Here is a 17,320-nt window from a genome sequence, read left to right on the forward strand (position 1 = left end):
GAAACAGGTCTGCGCTCCCACCACGTTGCTCAGATTGCACCAAACCAGACACACACATATCAATAATCCGTTTTTTTCTATTAACACATCACTTTTGTCCTCTACAAGTTCTAAAAGGGAGATTCTGAGGATGATGATGATGATGATGTGGGGACATTTTATGACAGCGCACATCCTTCCTACTAGGATACAAACCCAAATAAGGAGACGTGGGGTGAAATGACTGAATTTTACTTCAACCCTCAAGTTGAATGACCTGAATGAACGAGTATGAAAGAGCCAGAACGACCGTGGTCGCGATACTAAAGCGTGTATCTGGAAAACAGCGCAGCACTGAAAGACCTTCCCAAGAAGGCACAATATACTTAAGAATATTCTGAGAAATGAGGTCCAAAATTAGGCTTGAAACTATAATTAGAGCCCCAAAAGTTCTAATGTCAACCACAGTAGATACAGCTCAACTCTTTTGCTAACCTTTAATGCTAAAAATAATCCAATCTAGACATTTATTATAGTTCCTAAAATGAAGTGAAACATTTTATTAGAATGCCTGATGGAGGTCTACCTATAGAGGCAGGCTAGGCATGTCCAATGAGGATGAGAGGCCGAGGCAGGCCCAGGACATGCTGGAGGGAATACCCTTCTCATCTAGCCCTGGACCATCCCTGCAAGTTAGCTGGGCACATCTCAGCTACCCCACTACCCCTAAATGCTGCCCTCGCGACTCTGATAAACGAACAAAACAGAATGGAACAGATTGAGAGCAATTGCATTTTTATGGATGCAACGGCTTTATTCTCTACTGCTCGTTTTAAAAAAAAAAATCTTTCTTACCTTGTCCTCCATTTGAGGTGCATCTCCAGCAGAGACCACTTCGTTTGGTTTCCTCCAGGTCTTTGGTATTGCAGGAGCAGTCGGATCAACTACAGGAAGCACAAATCAGAGCTCGTTTACATTCAAAGAGGTCCCAGTTTTACTGGTCTTGCTACGCACCTACTGTGATCTCGTCCCTTAATACACACACAAAACAAGTTTACAGTCTGAGGTGAGGATGCAACGGTACCTGTAGTGGGCCCCTTCCTGGGGGGCGTTTGCTGTTGGGGGTCTATTTTTCCATCAGCAACGCCTGCCTGTAACTCTGCTTCTACCCTTTGAGCAAGCTCTTTAGTGTCCAAGGATTTGTTCAGCTCCTCGACCTCTGCTGTGGCCTGCACTAGAGGTGGAAGGCCGGGAGGAAGCATGACTGGCAAAGCTGGGACGGGACTTGAGGTCAAGGTGACTGGCACCACCGCCACAGGTGCCATTGGGGTGAGAGCAGCAGCGATGGGCACCTCTGGCCTTGCATCAGGGGGCACCGTCTCGGAGGACGAGGAGGACTCGCCGTAGGCGCTTGCAGAGGCGTGAATCGCAGCAGCGGACAGGAGAGGAGGTTCGTGAGCGGGAGAATCCAGCTCGGTGCTCGAGTCTGCCAGGCCATTCAGAGCCTTTGAAGCCGGCGCTGGCGACGACGCCGGCGTCCGTGTGGCATCTGGAGTCTTATCTGTGCAGGGGGTGTGAGGTCGTGGTAAGGTGGGTTTGGGTTCCACCGCTGAGGGGGAAGGGGAGCAGGGGGAAGGAGCGGACTCCCTGGTCGAGGGACGCTCACTCCTGTTGGCCACTGACAGCGGGAGAGTGGTGGGGGCAGCCATTGTGGAAGGTAAGGGAGGCTCTGGTTCAACAGTACAACAGGGCTCAGGTCCTGGACTACTAGACTCAAGTCTCTCCACAGGAGCTTCAGACTGCAGAAGCCCAGGTGAGGAAGACTTTGGGACCAGTGGCTCCAAATTTGGTGTATCATCTAGGAGGAAGAGCAGAGAATTGTAATTTGGGAACATTTTAAAGTGCTATGGTAATACATTCATTTTATTATTATTATTATAGCAGAAAATAAGACTTTAGCACTTCTAAGACTGAGGGATAAACAACAATAACTACCAATAAAACTGGACAATGAACTGGTTTTGTACTCCCCGCTGAGAACTAGGAAAAACAGGGAGTTCTGCTGACGCTGCCCTTGATTTGTAGCCTCTTCTGAACGGGCGATACGCTTGTGTTGTGAAATCAGGGGTGTGAGATGCAGCTAAACAGAAGCACCAGGGTGCTAGGCTAGTGATGAAATCATAGTGCTTTAACCAGCAAGAAGCAGACGCAACCCATCAAGGTGTTCAGTCTGCCGCGTGTGGTCGCAACCGCTTGGAAACAAATATTTTTGGAACGACACATAGACCGCCACGACGCTAACTCATGCCGTTGAGTTGGCTCTGGCTGTTAGCTCGCTGGCTAAGGTCGACCCGTGTGGCCCAAGAAGTCCACCCATAATCCCGCTTCAACTTTGTGGGCAGAAAATCATGGAAAGGGTTCTTCAGCACCGTCTTAAAGAAAGAGGGGAAGGGGTGGTACAAACCTGGCCCTGGTTTGGTGTCTGATGATCCACTCAGCGACTGCTGTGGATGTTGGGGCTGCGGCGTCTCCAGCGTGAAGCTCCCAGGATGGGCCTGCTGCGGAGACTGTGACGGCTGCTGCTCTGGAGACTGGCTGCTGCTCAGCTGCTGTGATTTGAGGTAGAAAATGTGAGGATAATGAGGGTGCGGCCATAAAAACTAGCAACACAGAAGAACGGACGGACACGCACAGAGATGCAAGAAAAGCGCGCGCATGCATGCAAATAAAATGAAACAAGCCCAAATACAGGACAGAAGAAATAAGCCAAATGGCATATGGGTACGTTCAAGGGGAGAATAATGGTGACAGAGAACAGAGATCGATGTTGGGGAATAAAAATTGAAGGATGGGAAATGCTCAGGAACATAGAGAGAAACGCACAGAACGGAGAAAAGAAAAGGAGTCAAAAAGTGCACACACAGACAGAGAAAGAGGAGAGACTGTTAACTTTCACAGGGAAACCAAATCACTGCATTCTTTTTCAGAATCCTCAAGCTTTTCGACTTCAGGCTCACTACGAGTCACGTCATGAAACGGACAACGTCCTTTTTGCTTCTCTGCTATTGCCAAGGCTCTTCTTCTCGCCAGCGGTTAAACCTACAAGTGTTCGTGTGACCGATGCTACGTTGTGCACGGTTTTCTTTGAGACAAGCAAAACTGACAGCCAAAAGAACTTGAGGGGATTCTGTAGAAGAAATGAGAGGAGAAAAAAACAGCATGTATGCAATATACTGTACAAGAGTGAGTGAGTAGAAAGGATGACAGGGAAGAAGCAGGTGTGGGATTAAAAGAGTCGTTAGCAAGAGCAGTACGGTAGGTTCCAGCCCAGTCAAACACGCACTGCAGAGGATCAGATCCAGACTTTCCCTGCATCTATTCACACATCCGTCAAACATTTGGAGAATGTCGGCAGCAGGCAGATGCTGGCAAGTGTCCAGGCGGGAGGTGGTGCAAACATGTGGCAATCTTGGAGGCACTCGTATGCTACCAAATGCCTCGCTGGCTGAATCAGCTAAACTATTTCCCAGAAGCTCACAGCTCTGTTCTCTTCTTGATGAGATCCTTCTGGTGTTTTCCAAAAACGTCCCTCTTCTACAGCCTCGGTTATCTTTCTTCTTGCATTAATGGGTACTTATCCACGCACTCTCGCTTCACAACACGTTGCATTGTAGGCTCTGCTGCTCTATTCATTAAACTTGTTAAATCCAGCTCAAAACACACCTATTTGTGTTCACGCTAACGGCTGCTAGCGAGAAAATCCTCAAAATGTCAAACACATGAGGATTGTGGAAAAACCCTGAGGGCCTGAAGTTCTAACGAGTTGAAAACAATTGGTACAATCCTAGAATTTATGAATCTAAATATGCCTAAATGTGACACGGTGGCCACTTCCTGTCTGCCACACCCGTAATGAAGGGCAACATGAGGCCAATCGGATGCTCTAAACGCTTCACAACGGCGCCCGTGTAAGCGAGCTGTGGGTAAGAAGGCGAGAGGAGTTGCGCGTGATACATACCTGTGGGGGTGTAGGGGTAGAGGAGGGGTGGCCAACAGGAGGTGTTGAATTCCTGCTCCCTGATCCCCCTGCCATGATTTCCTCTGTGATATCCCTGCCGCCCTGATTGGGGTCTCGGATACGGATCTGGGAGGGCGGGAACACACAAAAACCGTAGAGAGCTGAGCACAAGCGGCCCGGACCTCAGCCCACATCACAGAACTGGGTGACACCCAACCCAGAGCCGGCAGTTTCTTTTAAATTAGCTTTGCAGGCACGTTTCTGGTTCTTGTCTCAGCATTGTAAGCTAGAGGACACTATGTCAGTGAAAAGGTCACCCCACAGCATCTCAGTTGGACTCGAGGCTACACTTTGACTAAGCCACTCCAAAAGGGGAGGTCTTTTTCAAACCATCCAGAGGTGGCCTTGCCGGGGTGTTTACGGGGTCCTTATCCTGCTGCAGAACCCAAGTGCACGTTAGCTTGAGCTTTATTCCTTGAGCCACTGTTGTGCTCTTGGAGGGATCCCCACTGCCGGCACGGTTCACCACCGTTCCAAGATGCCTCCGTCTGTGGATAATGGCTCCGAACACGGTTTGCTGGAGTCCCAAAACCTTGGAAATGGCTCTCGAGCCCTTTCCAGATTACTTTATTTTGCATTGATTCTGTACTCTTTGTTTGGATGGTAGCGTTTCCTTATCAGTCAGAGTCTATTTAAGTATTTTATTCTTTTAACGGAGCCCGGAGTAATCAATTTCCCTCCCGAATAAATGAAACCAGCATTTAGAAAACTGCATTTTGCATTTACTGGGATTATCTGTGTCTTGTATTAAAATGTGCGTGACCATCTAAAAACGCTTCAGTGTGAAAAATGGGCAAAACCATCAAAAATGAGGGAGGGGGGATGGTTTTCCAAGCACTGCCACGTCAATCCGAAGAGTTAGGCAGCAAAGGTTGTACATTATATTTCATTAGGTTAAATTCAACCTACATGTTGTATTCCAGTATTAAATGTGTTCAACTCAATAGCATAAAAGCAGCTTTGACTCACTGTTTTCTTCTCGCGTTTGGCTGGTGGAGGTTGCTGTGGTGTAGGCACTATGATGGGGGGTGAGGGCGGGTACACAGTCTGTCCTGGGTAGTATGGTGGCCCAGCTGTGGCAACTGGCGCTGGAACGGAGGGGGAAACAGGTGGGGGGTACCTGAGGGTATCTGAGGATGGACCCAAGAAACAGGAGAGAAGCACTTTAGTCAAACACCGAAAATGGCCCTTTTCCACTCCTCAGGCTACCGATCTGCTGGTGTCCACGCCTGCACACCCCAGCGGAACGAAGCGCGTGCTGAAAAACCCGGAGAAATCCAACAAATCAAAGACACGAACCAATAAAGAGCGCAGATATTATGGGTGAGCAGGGGAACGTGAAGCACCCTTTGCTGTGAGAGACAAAGTGGACTTAAATGTTACAGCGCTGCCCCCCCCCTCCCCCCACCCAATTCTCCATAATGGCAGACTACTCAACTGGAGTGCTCCAGACTACCTGCAAACATACCGAGTGCACCGGTGAGACTTGTGTCAGACTTTGCATTAAAGCCATTTTTTAAAATAAATGTCCACTTTCTTGAAAGAAAGGTGGTTTTGTTAATAGCAGGAGCGGTCTAAGAGCCGTCGTCCTCCCATTATCCGCCGCTGCGCAGCACAAATCATTCTTTTAGACCTCAAATATTACAAAAGTACAGCCTCGTGCTGAATTTGACCAGAATCGACCTTTACTGGAAGAACAAGCAGGTCTGGAGTTTACCAAAATACATATGGACAGGCCCCAATAATGTCTGGAAGAACGTCCAAACGCGAGCTTTTGACACGTCACTTCAGCTCTAAGTGACGATGAAAAATGAAGCTTGCAAAGAAAAGAGGCTCCAAGTCTTTGCTGCGTCGGCGCACGGCCGTCTTGAATCTGTCTGGAGCGAAATGTGCGGCCCATTAGCAGAAAGCTTGATCTCAGTCTTGGTCCTCCGACAGGACAATGACCCAAAACACGCAGCTAAAGAGTTGCACCAGTCGGAAATTCTATGAGCCCCGATCTAAAATCTGTTAAACATTTGTGGAAGGAGCTGAAACCTCCAGTCCATCTGGCCAAAATGCCCTTCGACCAGTCTCGTGGAGAGTTCAAACCAAATTCCCAGTTTGGATTAGTTATAGCAATAAAGTAGTTTGTTCCTGGCCATTGTGTTTTTCCCCCTTCTTTAACGTTTGACCATTAAGGAGTAATTACTCACGATATGGAGCTGCATACTCCCCTGGCCCTGGACCAGGGTAGAAGGTGCTAGACCCTGGAGGCTGTACAGAATACTGCTGAGGAGGTCCCACGTAAGGTGTACCGTGGCGATACTGCAAGTGGAAAGAGAGAAATCTTAGAACAGAACATAAAAGTGCAGCTAATTTAAGGGTTAACCCCCCTAACCATAACCCTAACCCAGTGGAGAACCAGTCCTGCTCAGTATTTGTCAATGCAAGTGGAATGTGTGTCTCCGTGTGTGTCACCTGTGGGATGTAGTACTGTGCAGGCTGAGGGGACGGGAAAGGCATGGGTGCCATGGTCATCATGATCGGCTGATTGGTAGGATACACCGCTGCGGTGGGGGGTTGCGCTCCGGCCCGTATGGAGGCTGTGTTGGCCGGGATCGCCGGCCGGGCACTCTGTATCTGCGTTCTTGGGAAAAACTGCACAGAAAATGGCAACAGGTAATCAACCCACACCCGCTAGTGTCCTTTCAGCGTAGCGTCCTCTAAAAGTCCCCAAACTAGTGAACAACATCAGTAAACCAACTGTTACATTTCCAGAGAGATAAAATGAGATAAGGTCAATGCCGACACTTGTCTAAGACCCCCCCCCGCCCCCATCTTTAACCTCCTGATAGCAGGTGGTCATAAATTACCAGAATTAAGACACTGAACACGGCACAAACGCATTACAGTCTATTTAATAACTACGGTTGTACAACCAACCAGGTAAATTAACTAGCTAAAGTGGCGGGAGGAAAAGAGCAAAAGTTTGGTTCTGAATAACATCTGCTTGTACTGGACAACAGCGTCTTGTAGAGACAGCAGAAACAATGCTGCAAACCCTCTAAAAATACCCCGCGGGGGAACCACCTTCCCACTAATGAATCGGGTTCCATGTGTTATTGGAGACGGGCCGGTGGAAATCACCAGGAAACTTTACATTCTGCTCGTCACATTCCTAAAATCGCTAATTACAAGTTCCGCGATGCCAAACAGGCAGCTAATAATAAGGACTCGGCAGGGTGAGAAAGAGGCTGTGCGGGGTGGAACGCTAGAGGGTCGGGCTCATTCAGGGAGGTTCTAGTCATGCCATGCAGGTCTGTGGAGTCCACCAGACAGACGGTGATGTTACCTGTATGGGCCGGAATCCTCCCTTGTGTATGGCAAGCAGGAAAAAAAGAAAAGTTGATGGGAGACTGAAGTTTCAGAGCAACAGAAACAAGCAAGAAACAGTCGAGTCACCCGAGCACAGCGAGACAGGAAGCTGCCCCCTTCGTTTGAGTCACGCTGGCCCGGGAGGGGTGACTCCCGGGTCACCTGGAACACTTGTCTGTCCTGTTAGTCACCTCACTCCACTGCTGACTCAAGCGTAAGAAAGACCTAAAACAATGGCTCGTGAACTAACATTCCATGCATTTAGCCGTTCCTGAAAAAGCACCGTATGTATGTGTGTGTATATATATAAAAAAAATACTAGCAATATACTATCAAAATACTAGCTCTAATAGTTAATTGGTATGGCTTCGCGGGCCAAATATTATTACATTGCGGGCCAAATTTGGCCCACGGGCCAGAGTTTGACACCTATGTTCTAAGCAATTTCCCCCCCGTAATTAGTGATGAGCTCTGGCGAGTGTTTAGAAGCTCTCAAGAGGGTGAAGACACGCAGATAAAGAATTGCTTTAACTGTCCGGACAACTGTGTTCCTGAGGTTACACTTGACATCCACACAAAAGCTGGGGAACGCCAAGGAACAACGCTAAACAAGGGCGATCCTTGTTTGGAGGCACACTTATGGTTCGCACCCTTTACTATGCATTGCCTGTGTTACACATTTACAATGGGCGTCTTCTCTGCGTGCATAAACGCTCACTGTTCAGCACTATCTGCTTTCCTATTCTATTTCCGCGGTGGTACAACGGATTCCAGTTCCAGTTTGTGACAGCCGGGGCTGTGAAGACACTAATGTGGCAATCCTAGTTGGTAGATTTCTGCACTATTCTATTAATAGCCTTTCAGAAGCCTCCAGAAGGTGACCACGGAACTTGCCAAGAGTTACACATGCTGTGAGCGTGGAGCACAACACGGTGATTCTTAGGCTGAGAATCTACTAAAAATGAACAGACACAAGCACAAGATGAAGTCGTGCAGACATGACGTCGGCACAAAGACGCCGCTGGAATCGCCGTTGAGGTGCGCTGAATGTAACGGACACATGGAGCCAAAGTGTAGCCGTCGTTGCCAAGTGCTATTGTTGCCATTTGTCTCATCGGCCATCCCAGAATTCTCAAGTTTCACAATTATCACATCATTATGAAAGCATGTGATGTATAAAAATCACTCGTGTGCCATATTTTAATTCATTTTCACCCATGCAACACCAAATAAATAAATCAGATCAATAAACACAATGTGTTTGTTGTTGAATCTCTCTAAAGAAAATCCAACAAAGATGGTTTATACAGTCATTGGTCTACACACGCTGTAAAAACCTCGGGGTTCGCGGTTTCACCGTCCAGTTGGTGATAGTTCTAACCAAAATAACCCGACATATTCTTTATGGCTAATTAACAGTTAATCCCTTAAAAATAAAGAGCTGAAATGAGTGAAACACAGAAAGCATCGATTTGTTTACCGACAGACATAGAGAGTGAGACCTCTTTAGGCCTAAAGATCTTTGTATCACAATATAAAATAGTCAATTCAGTAATACTTAAATACAAAGTTCAGTATGTGATAGAACAAAAGCTAACATTGTATTGAGTTGTCATGTCAAAATGTCTGCAAAGTTTTAACACGTGTATCCCACAACCTGTTCTGACAAAATGGTGTGTTTGATGGAGGTTCTGAAAGGAACAATTACCTGATGGTGGGTTGGTCGAGGACCCGTTGCAAACTGGACAGGGACAGAGAAGAGATCCACCAAGGAGAGTTGAAGCAGTAATGGCAAAGTGAGGAGAAACAGAGACAAAAAAACAAAACAAAACAGAGGCAGAGATAAGAGGAGCAATGAAGGCAGAAGCTCAAAAACAACAGTAACCAGGGATGCTTCAGGAAACGGATGGAGCAACATATGGAGGAGTGTAGGCCATCTTTAAACCTCCTCTTCTTTTTAAGCTAGGTCACATGTTCGGGAGAGGTGCATCTAGCTGCTGGTTCAACAGTGCTTCACTTGTGTTTCCCTCAGCACTGGGATGAACCAGTTTGGCCACATAACCAAGCTGGGGCTGATGGGAAATGCGGTTCGAGCAAGATAATGAGGTTTTCTACACCGTTCAAAGTACCAATTCAAGAAACTTCATTGCGTCTGTAGCTCTACACGGTCGCTACATCTTTCCATCCATTAAAACTTTAGCGTAAAGCGCATGTGTATAGTTGTGTAAGTTTAAGCGTAAGGGGGAACTTACAGGTCGACTTGGCGGCTGTGCGTTCATTTGTTGCGTCTGGGGAGAATACACTAACGGGGCAGAACCAGCATTTTGTCCAGGGTTGTACGGAGACTGTGGAAGATGAAATAAAAAACACACACAGAAGAGGCAGAAGAAAAGAGTTGAGCTATTGGGCAACAACATCACACACACACACAAACAAAGATGCAGCCAAAGGTTTGAGCATCCCAACGGCTGAAAATGGGAATCCATCTCAAACAAAGTGATTTAACTCGGAAAACCTGCATTTCTAAAGAGTAACTAAAGCGTCTCATGCAGCACGAGCAGATGAGCGACTCCCACAAAAAAACGCTGACGCCAGCAACAGGAAATAAGGGGAGAAGCAGCTGCTGCCTGGCTCACTCCCATCATAAACAGGAATAAACAGCAAAGGTTTATTTAGTTTGATCGTAGTTAAGAACACATTTTAAAATAGCCTGAAAATGTTGCTATTTGGGGGTGAAACCATAGAATCATGCAGATGGCACAGGGTTTAATGTGTTTCTGATTTCATTAGCCCCACAAAAGGCCTGATCAACTCTCTTTCTGGAGCATTTCTAAGTCTTCAAACATGCCAAACGAGTTCAGTCCCGCGATGTCATCGGCACCTAGTTATCTCTCCGGTCCCATGCACATGCCTACAGTTCACCAGAGGTTTGGGCAGATTATTACGCTCGGTGGTTATTCCCTTAAACGCCACCGCTACTGTATGTAGAACCATGCAGGTGCTGGATAATGCCAGCGTACAAGGTAAACGCCGCTAAGACGCAAGCATGTGAGGGCCCATCGGTGTGGGTGCACACGGGGCGAATCAGCTCTAGTGGGGGTGCATTTAGAGCAGGGGTGGGGAACCTTTTTCATATCGAGGGCCATACTATTATGAACACATACCTAGGGATGCAAAAAAAAAGTCTACAACCACTGTTACTAAGTCTCATGATTGCTGCATTTGAATTTGAATTATTTATTTAGCACACATGGATATCACCCAAAAAAATAGAATAAAATGACAAACAAGTAAAATATGTTTACATGATCATACAAAACAATAAAAAAAAGAGACCCGTAAGGGCCTGTTCGAGGCCTCTACTCACAAAATCTGCAATACAACAAGATAATCAAGAAAATAAATGAAAAGAAAGAAAGATAAAGACAATAATAATAACAACTAGAAAGCACTCGGAGAGCGCAGACCTCTGCCAAACGCAACAATCGCGGAGTTTAGCGAACGGTCCCACTGTATAAGTGCACATATAAAATATAAAAATCTTATTGCGTTGCGGGCCGGTAGAAATGGTCTCGCGGGCCGTATACGGCCCGGAGGCCGGGGGTTCCCCACCCCTGATTTAGAGGAAGAGGAAACAGACAAAGGGATGGAGGATGAAGGCAAACACAATGACAAACTCACCCCTGCACCTGCCTCCCAGCCCTTAGGGTAGCGATATTGGGAAGCTGTGGGTACTGATACCTGAGAGAGCGCTGGCGAGTGGGCGTGACCGGGGGGAGTGCCCGCCAAGCTAGGATGTCCCTTTGTGATGTCGTGAGCGGAAAAAGGAGGGCCAGCATGTCTGGGGACCTACGTCACATAAAAGAGGGAAGTTAGAGGGAAACAAAGTGACGCAGGCGGACGATCACATAGACTAGGGAAATGCAGAATTCCACAGGACATCTGACCACCCCACCACCTCCCCTCCCGTTGAGGAATGCATATTTAGGGAATTAGGAGGTCATTAGCTTCTGTATGTGTTGAGGGGTTAAACATTGTACAGTGCACTGGCCTGTTCTACTGTCTTGCTGTGCCCAAATTTGCTGTGCAAGGACCTCCCATGGTAAACCTGGGAGGAAAAGACATTACACCCACGTGTCATTTAGAATTCAGGTTAACCGTCTTCAGAAGGGTTAGCATTACGTCACAATAGCCGATCGCTTTCGAAAACACCCCTCGGAACAAAGTGTCGGGGTTTTAAACCGACCGGGGGATAATTCAGCGACTCGAAACGCCATAATAGTCGGGATGGTTCGATTCTTTGGATCAACAACGCAAAAATCCAGTTTTAAGTGCAGCGAGGACTGAGAAATATAGCCTTCAAATGACTTTGAAAAAGCACGCCCATTTCTAAAAACGGAAATAAACGTTTGCGCGACCGTCAAATCTGAGTGACAATATGGTCCGAATTGTCTGAGGAATCGCAGGCACCCTAAGAATTCTATGCCATAAAGGCCGAGCGTGCGCTCGCGCCCGGTTCCCATGCAGAGGCATGTTTGACCTTCCCCAGTTTCTCAGCTGGCCCGCACTCCCTTTGCTCCAGGCTGAGAGAGACTCAAGCTTGTGTTTGTGCATTTAGAGCTGCACCAGATCTTACACGGCTGATCAAACTGGACCGGGCCCAAATGTGTTATGCTGGACCCTTCCGGCGCTGAATGCAGATTAGGATCCGTGAAACACCGAGGCCGTGCTGAAGAAAAGCAGCTGTGAGCTGTGATATTCATCAAAATGGATATTTTCATCAAAATGGATATTTTCCTAACGCGGGTTCGGAGCTGCGCCTTTTTTCAGCGCCTTGGACTCGGTTCCGGGCCCGTGGCGGGATGAGGCTCTGCTGCTGCCGGTGCTGCAGCTCTGGGCTGACCTCGTACGTTTGCTGCTCGGTCCTGGTGCGGGTTTCCACACGCCGGGTATTGTCCAAAAGGGTCAGAAGCCAGGCGCCGAAAGGACAGAGAGCGCCTCGCTCTCTCCAGGGCCTCCCGAAGCGTAACGACCATCACGTGCAAATGTGTCCGACAGGGAATATTCTTCTCTCCTGCTGCTATGATGGCAGCTCTTCCTCTTCCCTGTGTGGCCCACTTTCCTTAAATGACCTAGGATAAAGCAACTAATCTAGCTGCTGTTGCCAGGGGAGGGGCCTGCCCCCGCTGCAGGCAACCAGCTCCTGAGGCCGCGCAGAGCATTGTTGGAGATGATCAATTCAATACAACGTGGGTTCCCCGGTGAGCTCCTTCTGGCCGCTGGGACCAGCTGGTTCCGTGCTGGGGTGTAAAGGTTGGACACGGGTCACGTCCGGTCCCTCGTTCCGCCTGTAGACGTCATCAGCGCGCTGGTGGGGTAGCGATCGGTGCTGGCGAGTCCATAAAAAGACGGGCGGGAAGCGGGCGTTTCCAGCTGTGGTGCAGATGTGTCGCCCGGGGCGGCCCGCCGGGCGTTCACCTGCCTTCAGCATCATCGGCGGCTCCGATTACACTCGCTGGATTAGGGCTCGCTGCCCACGCCACTCTCACGGACGCCATTTTGGTGTGTTGTTGAACTCGCGTGTGGACCGGGTCTCCGGGTGTCCCACGGCTCCGGACCGTCAGACCCAAACACGACCCAGCACCCCGATGGTGGTTAAACCGCCCCGAGAGTCAGTGAAGACTTTATTTGCTCCATCCTGCTTCCGTTAAGACCGTTTTTTTTTTGGTTAACCAAAAGAATGGACGACCAAATCGATTGAGCGTATCCCAACGTCGGCAATTTAGAGCGCCGCGATTTTGTGCTGCAGAAGACATGAATAATGTAGGTCTAAAAACTCACGCTGTAGACTGCAGCCACTCCGGGCTGAGCGGAGAAGAGTCGGTCGTCCAGTGATGGCTGAACTCGCGGGAGTCTACAAAAATCCGTGTTGAGGAAATCTCCCGAACAGTTGAGCGGCTTTATTGATCCTCGCCGTCCGCCCCGCGGACGCTCTCGCCCCCTGAAGCCGCGTGAACGTCACGGACGTCCTTTTCCCCCTCGCAGCCCGGCATCTTGAACAGTTTGACTCCTCTAACTACCCCTCCCAGCCCACTGGGCTGGGTCCAAGGGAACACGCTGTACCTTCTGCGAGCGTAGAACTGGGCTAAAGTGGAAGTTCAGACAAAGGTGCAGACAGAGCAACAACCAACGCGGTCGCGGGGCAACAACACAGATGCCACAGAACGCCCAAACTCCCCAAATCCCCTCCTCGGAAGCTTTTCCTTTCTACGGCCTCTGAAAGTTGGGATCACATCAAGCCAGCGGCGAAAAGAGACGGAGATTAATCACCAGAGAAGAGAGAGAATCAGCGGTCTTTTCCCGCCGCTACGTTTCCCCTGAACCCGTCACACTTGAAGAGCGGGATCCAACACAGATGTGGTGGACTCAAAGACTCAGAGTTCCTGGGAATGGCCACATCACGGCCGAGCCCGAAGCATCTGCTGCGGAAAACTATGAGGAAAAAAAGAACATTCCGAATGCTCCCAAACGCACTGATGGGTTTTAACCTGCTGAAGTGAAGGGGGCACACAGGGAGGGGACGCGATGCATCTGGTCCAACCGTCCTCTCCTTCCAGTTCACACTCAACCGCGTCCAACGTCTGCGCGGACGCACAAACTGGACGTTTCCCATCGACGTTTCCCAACAATAACCCCCGAATTGGGTCTTTATCAAGCTGAGAGCTTATTGATTTGCCCTCGACTTGCTCCAGGAGGTCGGCCGCTGGTGGGGATTCGTCGTTAGCTTACAGCGGAGAGACGCGCGCAAAGGGAAATAGATCCAGCGTGTGATCCACAGGATCCCGCGGCTCAATAAGCAACAATCTGCAATTAGGAATGGAATACGCGCTGATATTAAGTTTCCGTTGACTTCCAGCCGTCTGAAAACTCGACAGAGGCCGATCAGACCGAAAAGCACCATTAAAATCGTGCAAAAGTGGCCCTATTTTTGGGAACGCGCAGCGACAGTATCTCCCTCGGCAAGTCCCGCCCTCTCTGGAAAGAACAGTGGCGTGTGCTGGCTCATAACTCAGCGGTTTATTTATATCCCCAGAGTGAGCGTGAAGGTGGGAACATCTTCTCAGGCAGCCGGCGCACACCTGTCCCGAAACAGGGCACCATTGTGACGGCGGACCCGCCGGCTGGACGCACGCGCTGGTCGCCAGGAAGTCTGCGTCTGGCTCCGAAAGGATGAATAAAACAAGAAAACCCCGCTGTGGTGTGAAAGAAACGAAATACCTGAACTCTTACTGGACAGATGAGGTGGAGAACAAAAGCTAAAAGTGGGCAGCGCCTGGAGGACGAGGCGGGGAACTGGGGGGCTGTGTTGGGTGAGGTGAACTGATGGGGGATGGAAGGGAATAAGGGAGGGCCGAGGCAGGCTGGGTGACCTGGGCCTTTGTTGGCAGATGGTGGGAAGCGCCACCTTGGCCTCCCTCAGAATGCTAAGCAGCGCTGCTATTGTGTAACCAGTGCAGCAAGAGACGCGTGTGCGGCGCGTTTCTCCGGCAACCAGAAACAGGCCGCGGGAAAAAGGAGAATTCTGTCAAGCTTACACTTCAAAACCACATATTTATCTGGCGGGGGGTTTAAGAAGAAGGCAGGTGGACCGAGGGTGCACGAGGTGGAGGAAAGGAAACAAAAGATAAGAGTTTCGGCTTCACGTCGGTGGGCCGAACCAACAAAAGCCCCACTGGGGCAACATGTTGCGGATCCCAACCTTCAGTAAACCTGGAAAGTGTAGAACAAGAGTCCCGTCGGGTGGAGATGATGCTAACTAACGCAAAGCTGAGAAACTAGCTGCCAAATCCTGGACTGAACAGCTCAGCCACGTCGCTCTGCACCTCCAACGTTACGACCCAGCTGCCGTCTCGTACAGTGGCGGCCAGAAGTCGACTCCAGCGGCCCGTCATTGGTAACAAGGGGCAGCTGGGGCAGCCGCTGACACACCCTAGCTCAGATCTCCACATACGAGGCTTAATGTGTAAAAGTCTACGGGGGTCACGTGACCACACACACACACGTCCTGGCCACCTGCCGCAGGTGACAGCGACCGAAGCGCCGAATATCTGCAAATGAAGGGGTTAAACCGGATGATCCAGCGTCTAACTTTAGCTGGGAGTGCTGCACAGCGCCAGCGCGGCGGGGGGGGGGGGGGGGGGGGGGGGGCCTGCAGGATGCTGACACGCGCGGTACCAAAGCAGCGCTGGTCATCGTCACGTAGCAATGTGCAGGCTCAATTCTAACACACAATGTGGACCTGCTGTCATCACAAAGGCTCCTTGTCACACAGGTGACGCACCGTTTCCAAGAAATGCCAAAGATTCCGGAGGCCTCCGGCGGTCTCCACCGCTGGAACGGGCTGCATACCTGATGCGTTGATGGTACCAAACTAAGCTAACAACCCTTCCTTTCCAGTAATTGCTCAACAGCTCTGAGAAATGAAAGTGAAACTGACCACTTGAACCTGCTGGGGGGGAGAATGACAAAACAAAAGCAGCCTAAATGACGACCCGCCCGTCCATCCTGAAGATGTTCAGTGGACGTCAACGTCATTTCCAAATCCAGGTGTCCGTACAGGCCAGCGACGGACAGCCCCAACAGCGCGCAGTGATTTCCGGAAAGGCAGAATCCTCAAACAACAACCCCAGCGGGCTGAAAAGCGTCCTTCTTCCTAATGCCTGATGCCCCTTTCACGGGCCAGAAACACAGGGTGCAGGCTGCAGGAAACGAGGGGGAGAACCCAAACCTTTACCCACAACCCCTCAACCCGGGGCCTGCGCCCTCCCGGTGCTGCCCCCCATGCTGTCAGGGGCCGGGAGGGTGCCTTCAGGGTGCAGGACTGCCCGCTGCTGTCAACGTTGCCTCCAAGCTAACCGGGCTTTGCGGGACAGCGACTGTGCAACCGCACTAACAAATGTCAAACTAAAAAAAAAATAAACGCACACGGAAATGCACGGCCACGCACATTTCTGCTGCGCCAAGCGACAAATCTACCGATCACCCCGGACAACTTTAGTAGCGGCTCCTAAACCACGCAGCCGTTGATTTTCCCCACAAAAGGTCAGGGGATGAGTGACTTTATTGAGGCTCGTTTCCACGGGCTGTCATCGCAACAGGCCTACTACGCTGCTACGGATGGACCGTAGGCTAACTCCCAGAACTCCCGGTCCGAGCCGGGTATTGTCCTACGTCGGTCCCATGATGAGGCTGAGGGCTTCACCGTGAAATGGGTGTCGCCTGCTGCAGGTTGGACCCAGGTAGCTGCTGACCACACCGGCGAGCGGGTAGACTGCTACAGCAGCGAGGCTAACGCACCTCAGTAGCCCCCAAAGATAAGCGAACAAAGCCGGCAACCACTGGAGGAAGCATGTAGCTTGCCGGCAAAAGAGCCGAGGCTCCCAGAACGCCAATAACGTCGTTATAGCGGACAGGGTTTCGAACCCAGAACCCTTATTTAACGAGGTGTGACAGCACAGCGAGTCGCAGACTGAGAATTCCGACAAATAGTCCAGGTATCTCCATTAGCCCGGACAACCGGCTTCGGAGGCTAATGTTAGCTTAGTTAGCTAGCTAATTGCCCCCTCCCCTCCCAGCTCCCGAAACCATCATTTTTTTTTTAATTTTTTCGCTATCAAATCAAAACGATCACCAAAAACAATCAATCACGCGCGTCGCGAACGTAGAGAATAGAACACAAGGACTGTTACCCAGGTCAAAGGATACTGTGGTGGGAGTCCAGCGCCGGGCTGAGGAGCTGTTGGGGCTCCCGGCGGCAGCGACACGGAGGTCAGGGTTGCCCGCGGTTGGCTCGACGGAGAGTGGCCACTTCCAGGTCCGCTGACTGCGACAACGGTGGCTTTGGGG

At 50.0% G+C, this 17,320-nt stretch overlaps 1 protein-coding gene across 2 annotated transcripts in view; it reads right to left on the reverse strand.

Moving 5' to 3' along the window:
• Positions 1–17,320, reverse strand: part of eif4g3a (eukaryotic translation initiation factor 4 gamma, 3a) — a 27,453-nt gene that overhangs the window by 9,383 nt on the left and 750 nt on the right. For both annotated transcript variants that reach the window (XM_029826989.1, XM_029826988.1), the window contains exons 1-14: positions 17,180–17,320; positions 13,256–13,328; positions 11,466–11,522; positions 11,096–11,263; positions 9,667–9,759; positions 9,123–9,197; positions 7,392–7,412; positions 6,518–6,697; positions 6,253–6,364; positions 5,027–5,187; positions 3,998–4,123; positions 2,444–2,639; positions 1,064–1,837; positions 835–923 (exon numbers count right to left, since the gene is read on the reverse strand). The exon at positions 17,180–17,320 is cut by the window's right edge. In XM_029826989.1, the coding sequence (XP_029682849.1) occupies positions 835–923; positions 1,064–1,837; positions 2,444–2,639; positions 3,998–4,123; positions 5,027–5,187; positions 6,253–6,364; positions 6,518–6,697; positions 7,392–7,412; positions 9,123–9,197; positions 9,667–9,759; positions 11,096–11,263; positions 11,466–11,522; positions 13,256–13,328; positions 17,180–17,320 (2,266 nt within the window). The remainder of the gene's footprint in view (positions 1–834; positions 924–1,063; positions 1,838–2,443; positions 2,640–3,997; positions 4,124–5,026; positions 5,188–6,252; positions 6,365–6,517; positions 6,698–7,391; positions 7,413–9,122; positions 9,198–9,666; positions 9,760–11,095; positions 11,264–11,465; positions 11,523–13,255; positions 13,329–17,179) is intronic.

This window comes from Takifugu rubripes, chromosome 19 (genome assembly GCF_901000725.2).
Source record: "Takifugu rubripes chromosome 19, fTakRub1.2, whole genome shotgun sequence".
In the NCBI taxonomy this organism is placed as follows: domain Eukaryota; kingdom Metazoa; phylum Chordata; class Actinopteri; order Tetraodontiformes; family Tetraodontidae; genus Takifugu; species Takifugu rubripes.